The sequence below is a fragment of the Oreochromis aureus genome, linkage group 2, assembly GCF_013358895.1.
Source record: "Oreochromis aureus strain Israel breed Guangdong linkage group 2, ZZ_aureus, whole genome shotgun sequence".
Classification (NCBI taxonomy): domain Eukaryota; kingdom Metazoa; phylum Chordata; class Actinopteri; order Cichliformes; family Cichlidae; genus Oreochromis; species Oreochromis aureus.
In genome coordinates, this window is record NC_052943.1 from 27,520,515 (window position 1) to 27,538,213 (window position 17,699).

At 42.2% G+C, this 17,699-nt stretch overlaps 1 protein-coding gene across 1 annotated transcript in view; it reads left to right on the plus strand.

Annotated features, from left to right (window-relative positions):
- The window catches only part of mgat4b (alpha-1,3-mannosyl-glycoprotein 4-beta-N-acetylglucosaminyltransferase B), a 108,232-nt gene that overhangs the window by 56,501 nt on the left and 34,032 nt on the right, over window positions 1–17,699 (plus strand). The window contains exons 6-9 of the mRNA XM_039621640.1: window positions 3,877–3,923; window positions 4,951–5,064; window positions 12,168–12,243; window positions 16,204–16,318. Coding sequence (XP_039477574.1) covers window positions 3,877–3,923; window positions 4,951–5,064; window positions 12,168–12,243; window positions 16,204–16,318 — 352 coding nt within the window. The remainder of the gene's footprint in view (window positions 1–3,876; window positions 3,924–4,950; window positions 5,065–12,167; window positions 12,244–16,203; window positions 16,319–17,699) is intronic.

Here is a 17,699-nt window from a genome sequence, read left to right on the forward strand (position 1 = left end):
ATTTAACTTTAGCTCATCCATATTTTATACAGAATGTGGTGTTAGCAGGCAAGCTAATGATAGCTATCATTAGTCAGAAGTAAGATAGCTCGGGGTCAACTTTGATCTCCAAAACAACACATTCCTACCATAAATTGAATGAGTACTGCTGTAATACACTCTAACCATTGGTGGTCTTTCATTCTAAATGAATGTTAAAATGAACATTTATTGATTTTTTTTTTCCAAATTTTGGCATGCTTTATAAGAAATATATATATTTAAAAAAGTAGTACAGATATCTTCACTGAATTATTCATTCTAAAATAAGAAAAATATAATCAGTGCCAGTGTTTAATCCTGTTTTAAACATGACAGAAGAAATTTGTAATTAAAGTGATAAAGCTCTTTGTAATTGTGGGTAATCCATGTTTCTACATATTCAATATAGTTTTTTTTAAAAGAGACTGAAGACAGAGGTCTGGCATCTTAGTCCCAAAAGACATTAACTCACTTTTATGTAAATAGACTTTAAAAGTGGATAAATAGCCAGATTCATCTGCAATGTCTACATTTGTTATTTTGGACTCTGTGTCAGAAATATACAAAAACATACCATCTGCATATAAGGATACCTTTGAATTCTGTTGATCTTACCTGCTGTTCTTTTTCCTATAGCCAGTGGTTCAATTGGCACAACAAAAGAAGAGGCATCCCTGCCTTGTACCTACAACTGGGAAAAATATATTTTATCATTTTTTCATACAGCTGCTGTGGAGTCTACTTTTAAGCTAACAATAGTTAATACTGAAAGCAGAATAGAGCCCCAGAGGCAAAGTGTTTGGGATGTAAATTTCTTTGGGACAAAAACACCTTTAGCTTTGAGTTGGTAGAGGACACTGTACCGAGACTAAAGCTCAAAGGTGTGCAAGCATCTACCGCAGGAGACTGACTGGAGAGTTTATAAGCTGCCGCTGAAGACTCCCTGATTTATAAACTCAGATCAGTTTCAGAGCCTGCTACATTTCTCTGCTCTGCTGTTTCCATCTTGCTATTTTTCCTTTACTTTCTGTTCTGCAATTTAATTTCTATCTCTGTTTTTCAGTTGGATGCTTGTTTGTTTTCCCTCCAGGCTGATATAATATTTAAAATCCTCTCAAGGTTTTTGTTTTTATCTCATAGTCACAGATTTCAGCTTTACTTGCTGGATTCAGGCTGAAATTAAAATTAAAGACTTGGCTTTAATTTAACTTTTGTTCAGGTTCGGGGTTTTGGGTTTCGGATAAACTCGTCACGTGGCGTCTCAGCAGGGTTTGTTTATGCAGACGAACAAGGAACGAAAGTACTTAAAGCTTTTAGAGAAGTGTAACATGAATATTGCATGACCAAAGCATGTTCCATTCAAAATGCAGAAGAGCATGTGACACAGCCCAACCTGGTGTCCCGGCCCCCGACAGATCCACCACACATCCTTTATTTCACACGAACAGGTCTGCAATCATTTCCTCTGTCACCTGACAGAGGAAATAGGCTGATTTATCAATTTGAAAGACAAATACAAGAGAGACAGCTGAGAAGAGATGAAAAGATCCTCTAGCTTTGTCATTGATCAGAGTCTGTGGTGTTTTCTTTACCATTTAAAGTGACTACAATTTAATGTACGATAACAATTAATGGTGTCATGACCAGGCTCCTAGGCCACTACGATAAACATGGAAAAGACACAGCAGACGGCTGTAAACCAGAACATTTATACCAACAAAATTTGGAAAACTGCATAATTATGTCATGGTCTCTTGATTGTGGTCCCAGGGTTTTGAGTCACTTTTGAGTCACTTTTGGATTCCTGGTTTTTGTTTGGCCATTTCACTCTTCTTTTTTGGATTATTGTTAGGCTGAGTTTGGATTTCCCGTTTTGATTTCTTAATTATTAATCTTTTCTTATGAGTTTAGGTTCCTTTGGTTGGGGTTTCATGTGATAAGTACAGTTTCCTTGTGTCATACTTCTTGCTAAGTGTTCACATTCCTGTAGTATTAGTATGCTGTGGTTGTTTTCTGTTCACCTTTAAAGATTAGCTCTCTGTCGTTGTTTCCTGTGACTGTCCACCTGAGTCTCGTTCTCTAATCAGCCCAATTTTTATTTCAGACTTTGTGGGCTCCATGTCAGTGGCATAGATTTAACAAGCCCTTCCTGCCTCTCTTATAGTGGAGAAGTTTTCCCTTTCATTTTCTAATAAAATATAGTCCTTTAAAAATATGTGTCATACTTTTAGTGTTTGTTTCATCAGCAAGAGGCTCTTATGGCGTCTGCTTCTCGTTAACACTGAGCTCTGCGGTAAGCTCCACCCAGCTGGCACCTCCAGGATGCCAAAACAAACCACAAACTCTCGGAAAAGCGCGCTGGAAATACATGTGACCGTGCTGTGACCTTCAGAGCCAGATGATTGGGTCCCACAGGGAGTCCATCTGTGCCCTGACTGGGCCGAGCTCTGATGTTACCGATTTCTTAAGTTGTTGATGTTTGAGCTTGAACAAGAGCATGTGTGCGTGTGTGTGTGTTTTAGGAAAAAACTAAAATATTGTGATGACCTCAGCCTCCCGTGTGTATTTGTGAACATTCATTAATTCAGTGTGTGTGTGTTTGTGTGTTATTGTGCATAACAAGAAAAAGTGAGGAGAACTTGAACACTGTGTGTGCCGGAGATACTTGGACATGAGCATGATTCTGCAAGACAGGAAAAGTGTTTCAGTGCCACCTGTTAACACAGTGGCTACAGAGAAATGCTAAACAACATAAAACAGCTGCACAGTGATGCACAGTTACTTCACACTTGTGAGCAGTTGCTGTAAACAGATGTTAAACAGCCACGAAGAGACAGGCCTGAAGACTACAGAGTGATAACTAGGCTACAAAATCACACAAAACTGCAGAGACACCAAACTCTAGACTTATTACTATTATTATTATGACTTTAAATTGAGCTCTTTTAGTGTAAATTACCTCACTTTAAACATGCAAATACATCAACATAAATTAAACTATTAAATTAAATTCATGGTGTACCTCATTATGAAATAACTGACTAACTATTTTGAAGTGATGCTGTGTTTTTACTCTCCATGGTTTCATTAGATGGTAACCTTTACTGTTTGGACCCATTCTGCATTAATGACTAGGAGCGAGAGAGAGAGAGGGAGAGAGACACTTGCAGCAGTGCATGAACTGAGCTTTTATGCCCTTATTATAGGGCAGTGAAGAGAATGAACAGCATTTGGATATGAAATCTTTCTTAAAGAAAAATATTTATTTTGATGTACAAAAACCTGAATAATCATGCCCCACTGTTTCTCTTATTATCTTGAAAGAGCACTTCGCTCTCAGGCTGCAGGCTTACTTGTGGTTTCTAGAGTTTGTAAAGGTAAAATGGGAGGCAGAGCCTTCAGCTATCACACCTCCCAGTTGGGATTGAAGGGCTCAAACCTTGATTTTTACAACAGTTTACAGTTAGGACTGGATCTTATTTACATTGCTATAAGCTCAGGCTGCTGGAGCCTATGATGTATGAGCACTTTCAACCTCCTTCTTCCACCGTCCAAGTGTTTATATGCCACTGATGCACATCAATAAATAGTGTGTATTTTGTCCCTTTCTCTCTCCTTTTTCTCTTCACCCCAAATCGGTCCTGGCAGATGGCTGCTCCTCTCAGATCCTTCTTACCCCAGAAGTGCTTCTCTGTTTGGGTTTCTCTCTAAAATTTATAAAGTCTTTACCTTACAGTTTAAAGTAACTTGAGCGTGTAGTGCAGCTTATGTGGATGAATTCTTGACTTCATCACTCTGATGCTTCGAAGCTGTGAGTTTCACATCGAGACACAAACTGCTTTTCTGTGTTTTCAGGCTGACCAACAGTACGCCAGCAGTGTAGCAGACAACCTGAAGCGCCTGTAAGTCAACCTGCATGACAGGATGTTGTTACTACTGCAGCCAACACGAGTGTGTGTGTGTGTGTGTGTGTGGTCCCTTTTATGGACATTTTCAGTTCAGATAACAACCACTGTTAACTAGACTGGGACTGGAAATATTCCTGCATGTATAAGACGACATCAGGCTGGATTTACACGCCGCTTTCCTAATTTTCTAAAAATAAAATATAACAGATTGATATGCTGATTAATATTATTCTTCTGGATTAGTGTTTATTAGTGAAACACTACATATCATCATGAAGATTTATATATAAAATTCAAATATGTGAACTTATTGTATTGTGGGATCAAGTCACTGTTCACAGTGGACAAGTTACAGTTTGTATAGATAAATCTTTGTCGTGTGTGAATGAGTTGTTGGCTCATGACAGTAAATAAGAGCGCACACAGCCCACAATCAGTCGTGTCAACAAGTTTGATCACATTATTAAGTCAAAAATTGCAAACAAACAAACAAACATATTGGAATGTGTTGACTTTGTATTTGTGGAGCACCTCCAAACTGCTGACCATGTCATGTTAGCTTGGCCTAGTGAACACAAGAGCAATATGAATTTATATCCCATACTAGCCTATTTGTGTCAGGCTTGGCCCCATAGCTGACTTCAGGGACTCTTGGTTTCTGTGTAGAGTTGTGAATGTGAACACCGAACAGCTTTGTGTATGAGCATGTTTGTTTTATTCTTCTGTCCTTAGCTCGTAGAGCAGAGTGGGCAACTCCAGGCCTCAAGTGCTGGTGTCCTGCAGGTTTTAGATATCACTCTGGGTCAAATGATTAGTTCATTACCAGGACTCTGGAGAACTCCAAGACATGTTGAGGAGGTAGTTTAGCAATTTGAATCAGCCGTGTTGGATCAAGGACACATCTAAAACTTCCAGGACACCGGCCCTTGAGGCCTGGAGTTTCTTACTCCTGTCGCAAAGGGAGCTCATGGTTTGGTGTGAACATTGATCATTTGTTTCACTCGGTCTGTCTGAATCTCAGTTTTCCAGCAGAGATTCAGTCGGGTCTGTTGGAGGTCATCTCCCCGTCGGTCCACTTCTACCCCGACTTCTCTCGACTCCGAGAGTCCTTCGGAGACCCAAAGGAGAGAGTCAGGTCAGCAAACGTGTGTGTGTGTGTGTGTGTGTGTGTCTGTGTACATGTTTACACATCTTTGTGAGGACAGAAAATTGGCATGCTAAAATACAATACTATGGGGACAAAATGCCCGTCCACACGAGTTTGAAGGCATTTTTGAGGCTCAGAATGTGGTTTTAGTGTCAGGGTTACAATTAGGGTATGGTTAGGTTTAGGGTAAGGGTTAGGGTTAGGCATTCATTTTTGATGGTTAGGGTTAGGGTAAGCGACTAGGGAAAGCATTGTGTCAATGAGGTGTCCTCACTAAGATATGAAAACGAGTGTGTGTGTGTGTGTGTGTGTGTGTGTGTGTGTGTGTGTGTGTGTGTGCATGTTTCATAACTTCCTTTAAGTAGATGTGGACTTTTCAAAACCAGACATACTTAAAGCATCTGGATCAGTTCATATAAATAACACTGTTTCTGGATTTCATTAATAGAGGCATGTTATATAAATAGATACGACACTCAGTAAATCCTGAATAGAAATTAGTTTGGGGAATTCTCATAGATCCTGCTTCTAAAAAATCTGTCCTTGTGTCTCAGTAATGTCCTCATGCAAGGGTCCCCACAAAGATAGGTGTGCAAGTCCACACAGTCAACTTTACAGTCCAATCAGGTGTGCGTTTGTATGTGATTTATGAGCTCCAGCAATGAGAGAAAGCTGGTGCTGGTGGGTGTCTCTAATCATTTGTATTTATGCATGCATGTCAGTCAGTGTGTGTGTGTGTGTGTGTGTGTGTGTGTGTGTGTGTGTGTGTGCACATGTGTTTAACATCTCCCCAGGCATCTGTCAACCTGTCGTGGCTAATTCATGAGTCTCTGAGCAACCTAACCAGACACACACACACATACTGAACACACACACACACTTAAGTTGGTCCTCTCGCCTTCCTGTCTCCTTGACAGAGCCATCTTAAAAGGAAACGCACACACAGCTTGAAGTGACATCATTTTATTTAATGAACTGCTGCTCCGCCCCTTGGCGTCGTTCCTGTGGTAACACTGGACAGGGAGGGAGGTAGAAAAGATGAGTTTGGAAGGGAGAAGGAAAAAAGAGAAACACCTCATCCCCTTCTTCACTGTCTGCGTGCTGATGAGCTATTTTCATCCACCGCCTCTGAAGAAACTGAAGTCTGAAGCTTGTGGAGTCGTTTTCTCTGTGACACACACTCTGGAGCTAGTTGGTGTGAAAACGGCGGCGGCGGGTAGTTGACTGTAACATCTCTGCAGAGGAAGACGAAAAAACAGCGTTCTTCTTCCCTTTTGGGACTCATCTCAGAGAGAGAGACAAGGAGATCTTCTGATTTTTTGATTTCATTCTTTCTGCAGACATCATCTTCAGTTCTTTCCTAGAAAATATCCGCTTTCAGAGACGCGATGCAGAAGGAAAGTCTGTCAGACAGAACCTGGGCTGTAAGTCTTAACTGATGAGAAGAGCTGAGACCTGGGCTGAGTGATGCACGTGTTCTTCAAACAACAGGAAGCGAGTTGATTTAGTTTGCCAGCTGTTGGAGCTCAGACAGATAGACTGCTGTCATTTTAATCAAACATGGATTCACAACACCTGAAATCCAAACACACAAACACAAAAACACATTTTTAGATTCAGTAATGACGAGATGAATAAGATGGAAAATAATAAAGTTAAAATAAACATCCAATCATACAGTGCACGGACAGGTTGACTAAGAAATAAGAGTTCTGTAGCGGTGACGCGAGTTAAAGACCAAATATGTGAAACAAATATTGAAAACAAATATTGAAAACTCATAAGTTAAATTCATATTCATATAATCTATAATGAGAACTACTGATTCAGTCACGTGTATGTCAGCTGGTGATGATTTTAGGTATTAAACTACTGCTGTGAAGGTTTATCTATATTAGGACAGCGACTTATACTAGCAGATTGAAAAGTAATATATACCACGAGTACATTTAAACTGTGCTTTAGTAAAGTTAGACTATGTTATGTCTTCATGCCACCTGTTGTTTCCTTTCTGGGCATCCTCCTGCATGCTTAGCATCCAGATTTGGGCCTTTGTGTTTTGCATCTAGTTTTGTTTTTTGCAAATTTATTTTTTCTTTCAGTCACTGGTTAAGTTTAGGTACCAAAACTTAGTTAACATACTGCAAATCACACAGATAGGTTTATATTTGGTTAGCTTTAGCTACGAAAACCTGTTTTGTGTGGTTTGAGTTCTTGGTTTCAGGTGGTGAAATTACAGTTTGTTCACCTGTGCACCACTAGAGAAGTGTACAGATTTACCACATCTCTTGCTAACTGCCCAGCCTGTACCCTAGAGCATCATGGGAGCAGTTAGTTCGCAAAGTGAAACGTTCCTTCAAACAGAAGATAATACATCAGCTGTGATGGATTTGTGTCCACGCTCTTCAGAGTTTAAGTGAGACGAACGGCCGTCAGGAAGGGACTACATCAGTCTGAAAACTTAATGATTTGGAGAAAATGGACTTTAATATGCAGAACTTGTCTGCTCCTTAAACACTTCAGAGTCTGAGTGAGCAAAAGACAAACACGTCTGCGCTGACTCTTCCTTTTTAACGCAGTTTGCATGCAAGCGTATCGCCGCCGCTTGCTATCTGAGGAGAATCTCATTAAAAGTTTGTTTTCCTGCCGAAGGCCCGATGCTCTCGGTGTGAGAGGAAGATGGTGACGTGAGTCAGCCGGCCGCTCTCGCGAGCTAACCACTGCTCATTCGGTTCATTTCCCAGAACACTCCACCTGTGCGCTCACAATAACGCACCTTTATTTGATCCTATTTATGGCTCCATTTAGACGCACACAGGAGCTTTTAAGGTTTGGAGGCCTGCTTTAATTCAGAAAAACTCTGATTACATCCAATCAATGCAACGTTGGCGAATGGTTTTTTTGTTTTTTTCTGCTGTTTTAATAGTTGAAGTTGTGACTCTGGTAACTTTGTTGTTGTTCTTGTGATGACTTCTAGTCTATGATATAATTGTCTTTAATTTTACTGTCATTAGTCTCCACAGTCTTTCTCAGTTTTCCTTCCCTTCTGTTTTGTCTGTCTTTGATTCATTCCCCTGTTTAGCTCTTTGTGTGTATTTGTGGACTCCAGCTTGTATTCCTTCAGTATTTTGGTTGCTCGGTGTTTTTCTTTGGTCATAAAAAGCATGTGTTTATCTTCATGTCAGCTGCCTCATTGTCCTGCATTCGGGTCTTCTTCACGTCACCACTCCTGACACTTTGTGCTTGTCATGGGATGATTGACTTTCATGACGAAGGAAACAAAAACTCCATTGTCTTGTCCACTTATGTTCTTCAAATAAAGGACAATCATTCATGCATTCGATAAGAAACTTGTTATTAATAGAAAGAAGCGGATAAATACTGCTGTTTCTGTTGCTTCATGAAAAAAAGAATACCTGGAAGTTTTTTTTTTTACTCCTGAACTTCTCAAACATCCACGATTATAAACGAGGATGCAGAACGAGAAGAACAAAAATCACAGCAGAGGTGGCAAAAGCACTCACGCTGATCACTTAAGTCGAAGAAGCGATAAATGTGTTAAAAAAAATCCAGTTAAAGTTAAAGCACTGATTTAACTAATTTACTCAAGTAAAAGTGAAGAAGGGTTAACAGGGATTTGGCAGGTGAGGGAACTTTAAGGTCGGTTTTAGCGGTGCAGCGTGGGAAAAGGAATCACTTATAAATCAGTGACAATCGTTTCAACTATGAGCTCCAGTTTCTTTGTGATCAGGCTTTGATCAGCTGAGCTGTGCTGCTTGTGTTTGTGGATTTAAACAACTGAATTCAACAAGATATGAGACGATGTTACACGAGCTATCATGGCTGAGTGGCAGAGTATCTGTATCGTCTCCTTCAATTCAAGCTGATGTTGTGATATCACTCTGACCATGAACGCCACAGCTGCTCAGCACGAGTCCGGCATCGTGCATGACTGCACACTTCTGTTTGGAAAGTGTAAGGAAGAAAAAGTCCAGATCTTTATGTTAAAATGCAGCAAGTACCAATAAAAAGTTCAAATAGATAAATAAACATGACCACAGGTCATGTTTAAGGAAATCCTTTAGAGCAGCGGTGGGGAACTCCAGGCCTCAAGGCCCGGTGTCCTGCAGGTTTTAGATACCACCCTGGGCCAAGATACCTGAATCAAATGAGTAGTTCATTTCCAGACCTCTGGAGAAGTTGAGGACATGTTGAGGAGGTAATTTAGCCATTTAAATCAGCTGTGTTGGATCTAAGACACATCTAAAACCTGCAGGACTCCGGCCCTCGAGGCCTGGAGCTCTCCATCCCTGCTTTAGAGGACGGAGTTGACATGGTCATGATGCTGATTCAGGCTCACAGCACAAACTTCAGTTTTTCTTATTCATATAAGAACTTGTTGAAGCTTGTTGGAGCTCTGACACTGCTGGCCTCTAGTGTGTAAACTAATAACAATAATAATATAATAACCCCTGAGCTGTAATATTGTTACATTCTCACAGGAGAATTTATAGTAAAGAGTAAACATGATTGACGCTTAGCTGTAAATATGTGATTATAAGTGATTACAGCTACAATAAGGTGTCATTAAGTTTGTTTTAGTTTTTAATTTGCCTGTCGTCTTTGTTTTAGAATAATCTCAGTGACGTGAACTTCTGCGGTTTGACCTTTAAAGGATGTTAAGCATGAATGACGTCTTTGCTCAGAAGCTGTGTGTTTGGCTTTTTTGCCTTTTTGATTGAACGCAGCGTGGAAGCACTGTGTGCAATGATGCCTCTGTGGTCACGCTGCTGCTGTTTTTGTATAAGAAGCTGCCTGAGAATCGTTTCTGTTTTATCTGGAAACACTAGAGTCTTTGCGTGGAGAACCAGCTGACTCTCCCTGTCGCCTTAAATCGCCTCGCCGATCGCCGCAAGGGAGTGCGAGACAAGAAAGCCTCTGTGTTAACTTTACTGTTTTGCTATAAAAGCCTCTTTTTGCCTGGATTGTTTCTTAGACCTCGGTGGGATTATAAAACGTCTATTGACTCCCAACAGTAAAAATAAGCCTTTAAAGTGCCATGTGAGGAGATGAGCGTGGATCGTTTTTTTATGGCGCAATAAAGAGACGATGGAGGCGTGGATGGGTTTTCTTAACTGAAGGAGTGGGACCTCATGTGTTTATCACATGCTGCACAAACCCCTACAACAAAGTGCATCTTTTAATGCTTTCTTTTATTTTGACCCTGATTTGTGTGGGATGTTTTTCTGGCACTATGATCATGTGCTCCTTGTCAAAGCACAAAGCTGCAAACCTCCACTGGTCAGTGTGAGGAGTTTTTATGCTTCTGGACAAAATCTGTCCTCGTTTGTTTGCACCATCATTCTGCTTTTATATGATCTAATGACACAAAACGTTGAACGCACTAACATAAAACCTCACTGTTTTACCCTCAAGGATCAAACTCCAGGCGTAACAGTAACTAGTAAGTTGTTACTGTTGGAGCATTTTTAATGACATCATCACTGAGATCTGATTAGCAGGTGTCTGTATCTGTGTGATGGTCACACGGTCTGTGGATGCAGACTGATCACTCCACCCTGTTCTGATGAAGTCACTTATTAAGTGTCGACATATAAACCGTTACCAGCGTATAAGTTATGAATCAGATTTTAGTGACTTCCCTGTTAAAATAAAGACTTCATTATCGATTTCTCTTTTTTCCTGAGAACTTATTGAGCATTAAACAGACGGCGGTAAACTCGCATACTGCAGCAGGAACCCTCTGAGCTCTGACACCTCAAACAGCTGAGCGCTCGCTCTGTAAATATCGAGCTGTGTGTGTTTAGCAAACCTCGTCTGTAAACACACCGATTCAGTTCACCGCTGATTGCTTTGTTCTGTTTCTGCGAGCGCCTGAAACTCGCGGCGCGCTCTCTTTCCCACCTCGCGGGCCGAAGGCGTCGATGGAAACCTGCAGAGCTACAACCTTGATCCTGCTGGATGTGCTTCCTCTGTGTGTGTCAGAGACAGTTGGTACCTGTTTAGTGTGTGTGTGCAGCGTAAACACACAAACATTCAGTGTTTTTTATACCACGAACAGACGATAAGATCAGCTTCACCATTAAGGGAACACTCTGTGGTCATTTTTGGATGTTTTTATTTTCATTCTTTCATTGTTTTTGTGTCTTTGTCTTGTTTTTCTCTATTTTGTAGCTTTTTTGTGTATTTGTGGTTGTTTTGTGGACCTTTGTGGTTCTTGTTGGATAATTGACTTTCATGAAGAAACAAATACACGCTGCCTTGTCTTTGCCACTTATAAGATCACACGTACTTAAGAAGGAGAGGTTCAATCCAAAATCACATCTACATATTTTGCCTCTGGCCTGCAGCGTTGTTTATCCAACACAGTCGTGTTTGACTTGCTCAGCTTTGCCAAACTGACTTTCCTTAACTACAATGAAAGTAAATGGCGCTTGTCTTGCATCTGTAGAAGAGCCCAAAGAATGCACTTGAAAAATATGTGGTTACTCGAGAACATCCACAAGGCTGTGAGCAGTCTCAGAAAGAAACAGAAGAGTAAATGTCTTTTAAAGCTGGTTCTTGATGCTCTTACTGGTTTCAGTGGGAGGAGCCACACCCATGCAGCATTGCATTTACTTACATCGCCGTCCTGGATATTTTTAGATGAACTGATCTGTTTATAACCCTCCACCTCTGCTCAGTGATGGAGATGTCCTCCTTTACTCTCTGAGGGGAGGCGTGGTACATGTGGACAGGTGATGTGCAGTGTTTCTAATGTCCAGCAGGGGGCGACCCCTCTGGTCAGTCTTCCTTTTGGTCTCCGTCGCTGATTTTAGGGGAGAAAGGATGAAACAGAGAAAGGATGAGTGTGATTTAGGGCGGAGCTACATCGTGATTGACAAGTCGCTTACACTCGTTTCGACCGTCCAACTTTAAAACACCAGCATAGCAACAGCTCCATAGCAACCCATTAACCAATGGATGATGTCACAATGGCGTGTGTGCATGTGCAGTAACTGTGTGTGTCTCAGAAGAAGAGGTGCAGGTATACTTGCTTTAACACATTAACTCCTCCCCCTCTTCTTTAGGTGGAGGACGAAGCAGAACCTGGACTACTGCTTCCTGATGATGTACGCTCAGTCTAAAGGAACCTACTACGTCCAGGTAAAGAGAAACACAGAAGAAGAAGAAGCTCGGCGAGCAGCTGCTGGTCTTTCTCTCTGTCTGTGGTTATTTTGGATGTTTTTGTAGTTATTTTTAAGCATTTCGGTCGTTTCACGTGTTTGTGCCAAAATCCTGTGGGCGCGGCCAAAAATAAATAAATGAATTTGACAGTTGAGATAAATTGTTCATTCCGCTTCACGTCAGAGTGAACGCTGCGTGTTTATCGGTGGATTTTCTGGTAAATGATTCGTTGCCGTGTGGTGAATGAAAGTGATGCTCACTGCTGCATCTTTCCTTTAAAACTAGTCTGCTTTTCCAAAAGCAGGATTAAGGAGAAGGGGGCGTGCTCAGAAATGATCAGGATCATGTAAGTGTAAATTCAGATGACACGTCCTCGTGTGTTTTCAGAGCTCCTGGGAGGACTTTGATCTCCTCTTTGCTTTTTCACATCTCTAATCATTTTGCATGGTTTCACTCTTTACTCTGTACTTTGGTCTTTAGGTTTAATTTTTTGTTAGATTTTGGTTGATTTGGCGTCTGTGGCTGTGATGTCTAGTTTGGAGACGGACGCCGAGGTCACATGTTCACAGGGAGTGAGCATCGTGGAGGGGAACAGAAACATGTCCATCACAGGGACAGCTCAGAGTCAGAGAGGTTGAGATTGTTTGCACATGTGCAGAGGAGGGAGAAAGGAGGAAAAGCTCACAGAAGATTCATGGATGCAGTGAAGGAGGACATGCAGAGGGGGATGCTGGGATGGGAGATGCAGATAACCCGCCATGGCGCCCCCTAAAGGTAGCAGCTGGAAGAAGAGCAGGAAGAAGAGTCTGTGGTCATTTCAGGTTGCATCTTTTTGTCTGTTTTAGGTCGTTTTTCGTCGTCTGGTCGCATTTGGGTCAGGCTGTCGTTTCACTTGGTGGTGATTTTTGGACACGTGTTTCTCAGGTTTAGCGTCTTTGTCTTTTTTTTTTTTTTTGTCACATTTTGTTTGTTTTTGTGTATTTGGGTCATTTCAGGACTCATTTTTTAGTCCGGTTGTATCTCTGTGTGATTGTTTTATGCCTCATTTTGGTCATTTGTGTTCCTTTGTACCCTTTTGAAGCACATTGTGGTTATTTTCTGTATATGTTTCTGATTCAGGTCAGATTTTGGTCAGGCTGTGTTTCTTTGTAGGTCCTTGACGGACGTCACATTTTGGTTGTTTTTTGCGGGTGTGGACGGTTAATTTCCCGAGGGGTCACATGAGGAGCTTGGACTGTTATAGAGGGTCACGGCAATAAGCCTGTAAGGAGATAAAATTAATAATGAGCAGAACTGAGTTAAGTTTCTTGGTGCGACCCTTCACATCAGTCCCAGCTCCTCGTGCGGCCCCTCGGGAATGTTAACGTGACCTCACGTGACCTCGGAGCTCTCAGCAGACAGTCGTCTCTCCAAAACAAGTCGCGCTCTGAGTGCGATGAAGCTTTAAGATAAAAGGTCTCTGTGATGTAATCCCGCTGGTGTCTGAAGCTGATGATGAAACTGTTGCATTGTGGGTAGACTAATGGACGCGTCTCTGTGGCGCTGTCACAGAGCCTTTGTTCCCTTTAAAGATGAAAAGAAGAAGAAGGACTCGTCCCTCGTCGTCCTCCTCGACATGTGGGACAGAAAGGCGTTTTATCTGAATAAACAGGAAATGAGATGAAGTGATCTTTAGCTCACCTGCTTCCTCGCGACCTGCAGACACCCCGGCGTCCTCCAGAGGTCTTAAAAACACCTCATAAATATATTTGAAATTAAACAGCCTGACCGACCGGCTCTCAGGCTTTCTGCAGGAGACAGAAAGCCTTCACACTGAAGCCGGTGTTGCATTCAGGTGCGTCTCACCAGCTCATGAATTAAAAGCGCCCCGTGTCACGTCCCGCTTCTGATATTTTCTCTTGTGCTAATAAAAATTAAATGAAACCTAAAAGTGCAGGCTTCATGTCTTTGGCTCTGCCATCCGCTTCGTTACGCTCACTAACCTTTAATTATCTGAGCTCGGTGGATGATAAAGCTGCTGATGCGGAGCAGCAGAGGAGAAGTGCAGCGTTTAAAAGCACACCAAACTATCCTTCATCTTCCCGGCCCTTTAATCTCCTTTTCCTTCTTCTTCTTCCTTCTTTTTGTTCTTCTCTTTCATTTCTTATTCATAATGGTTCCTCCCTGGATTCTTCTTCTTCTTCCTTCTCCTCTTTACTTCTTTTTCCTCTTCCTGGCTTCTATTCTTCTTCTTCACGGCCTCTTCTGTTTTTATCTTTTGTTCTTTTCTTCGCAGAGCATCAGATCACACTTTCAGAAGCTCTGTTTGACTTTTCGGCTCTCAGGGCTTTTATTTTGAATGTGGATCATGTTCTCTCGGTCATTTCTCACTTCCTGCCCTCCTCATCCTCACCTGACGAGGCTTGCTTGTGATCATGGTGCATTTATTGAACTGGGAGCAGTGTTTTGAGTGTTAGTTTAAAATAATCAGTGTAAAAACTAAAGAAAAATGCACACTTTTTACTGCTTAAAGGTGACGTCTGTGAAATACTGTTGAAATGTTGTTTATTCAAAGCCTGAAATGTGGCTGAATTATAAAACCAGCCTATTTCTGCATTCGAAGGTCAACCAAAGAGCGACTGAACGAAAATACAGAAAGTGATGACCAATAGATGTGAAACCGTCACAAAGACGAATAAATTCCACTGAAATGATGAAAGATGACATTTTCCTCAAAGACGCAGCAGAATACCTGCAGACAGGTGATGTCAGAGGTCGAGGCCGGCGGGAGGTGTTCGTGACAAACAAATAAAACCTGAATTTTCCTGACTCTGAGGATTCTCCATGGAAATGAGAAGCGTTTTCTGACAGAACGGCGAGCAGGAAGCTGTGCAGATGGATGTGTGATGTGCCGCTCTGTGCGCTGGGCTGTTGTGAGCCGCAGACTTGAACGCTGGTCTGCCTGCCGGAGCTGAGCTCGGTTATTTTTCTGGCTACTTTCCTGTGATGGAGCAGTCTCGCCGACATCATCTCAGCCGCCGGCGGCGGAGCTTCGGCTGCTCCCACATGAAGCTTTCTGACAGGAACACGAAGCCGACACGCTGTTTTGACACCTAAACTCTCTCTGAACTTTGCAGAGTTTTCGCTGTCTGCACGGAGCGGCGGTGAGGCGAGGAGGTGGAGGAGGTAATTACTCTGTGTCGACTACCCCGGGGACGAAAGGGGAAGACGTGTGTCAGGAGGCTGGCGTTTATGGAGCGTCTCCTGCTGGTTTGAGATCAGGAGCAGAAATGTTGAGTCTGGCTTCTCTGCTGAAGTCTTAGTGATTAGTGACGAGGCGAGAGGCAGAAACCCTGTTAAAGTTTGGATGTGCATCGCTTTCTCAATAACAATAAAAACTCTGAGATAGTTTTATTGACATTTTTCTCCCAGTCTGATGGTTTTTGGAGCCGGCGTCTGTCTTTTACCGGTTTATGTTTGCATCTTTGAACTGTGACTGACTTTTAATGCTACAAACTCAGACAGCTGATGAGCCTCCAGAGAGTTCCTCTGGATCTGTGCTCCGTGATGTCCTGAACAGGTTTATGGATGTTTATCTGTGTTATAAGTAATAAAAAAGCAAGATCCAGACTTCTTGTGAAAATGTCTGATTGGAGGGTTTTAAATGATCTGCCTCTTGCTTCCACCTCACCTCTCCCTCCGTTCCCCTCTTGCTTCTTCACATTCAGCACATTTATTATGATCTTCATCTGAGGAGTTCATCGAGGCGGTCATGGTAATTTTGGCATTTCGTGCGCGTGAACGTTAAGCAGGCTTTTGTTTTTTGTTTTGGAGGTCACACACACACACACACACACACACACACACACACACACACACACACACACACACACACACACACACACACACAAAGTTAGAGGATGAAACTAAACTGCGTCTTTCTGTCTCTCTCTGTTGCAGTTAGAGGACGATATAGTCGCTCGCCCAAACTTCTTCACCACCATGAAGAACTTTGCACTGCAGCAGCCGTCGGAGGACTGGATGATCCTGGAGTTCTCTCAGCTCGGCTTCATCGGTGAGTCGCAGTGCTCGACTCCATCAAGGGTGGAGGAGACCCCCCCCCCTCAGATGGCAGAGGAGCAGAGAGGAGGTTCTGTTGTTCATTCGATGGTCATCTCTGAGAACTTCTCTGTGTCGTCTTCTTTTAGCTTCTGAAGGGACTGCAAACAGGTGAACAGGTGTCCGTCCAAACACCTGAAACACAGTCTGCAGTTACAAACACGCGGTCAGCACAGGGCACAAAGTGTGTCGCTGCCAAACGCCTTCGACAGCCAAGTATTCTGTGAGTTAGCTGGTTTGATAAAACGTAACACCTCAGTCAGAGATGAGGGGTGGTGATCCTCTCGCTCTGTCAGGCTTCACACAGGCTCAGTGACTGGTTGGCAGACACAGGGGAACCACTAGAGCGATGTACCCCGGCTGATAACTGGATCAGGTTATCGTTGTGTTACTTTACGTAAATACATACATTTTTCGTGACCACAAGGTTTTTATTTTTATCGCAAAGCACTTTGACTTTTACATGTGCTGCATACATAAATGATACTTAGTTACCTACTAGGGAAAAAGGTGTGTTCTCCAACCGCTTGGAGAGTGGTTATTGGAGGTTGCTGCCTATCAGTGAGTGAACGTGACCAGGAAGTATGCAGTGAAACACCTCTGGTTTGAAAAGAAGACAGATTTGTCATCATTAACTACTTGCTAAGCGAAGTGTGAAAAGTGTGACACAAACTGAATATGCAACATGTTAGCAACCAAAGCAATCAGAAGGAGGTTTTTAGCCAGAGACCAGAGGCTTCCCAGGGGTCGAAATCTCCGGTCCACCCCTTTTAAAGCAAAGCGGTGTGTTTCACATGTCCTTTCACTCTTCCTCTGTGCCGCCTACTCCAGTCAGAGACATTATCAAAGGAATTGTTCATAAAGATTTATAAGTAGCATAAAAAACAGCAATAGAGCACTGATGAAGTAGTGTCTAATCCTCTGCTTTCACTGGTTATTACGCTTCTTGTTCTAGTCAGTTTGTAACATGATGTCTGTACATTGGAGCGCTGAGACATCACAGGCTAGTTCAGGTCTGACTGTCCCCATAAACAGTCCACAGACATGAGTGCTGCGTTAATCAGTGATGTAGAACAAAGTGCTGCATGAGTCTATGGTTAAAATGTGATTGTAGGCTAAAGTGCTTTGAGTGGTCAGTAAGATTAGAAAAACACCATAAATGCAAATACATTACATCTTTAAAAAGGCTCTCAGCCTTCCACTTACTCTCGTTTCTTTAATATTTTAAACTTATAAGTTGTAATTAGCACTGATGGATGCTTTTTATTTTCAATAATCGTGGTTTCTCATCCTGGGCTGACATACCGGGCTCTCCTCGTCCTCCGCCTTCTTCCTTC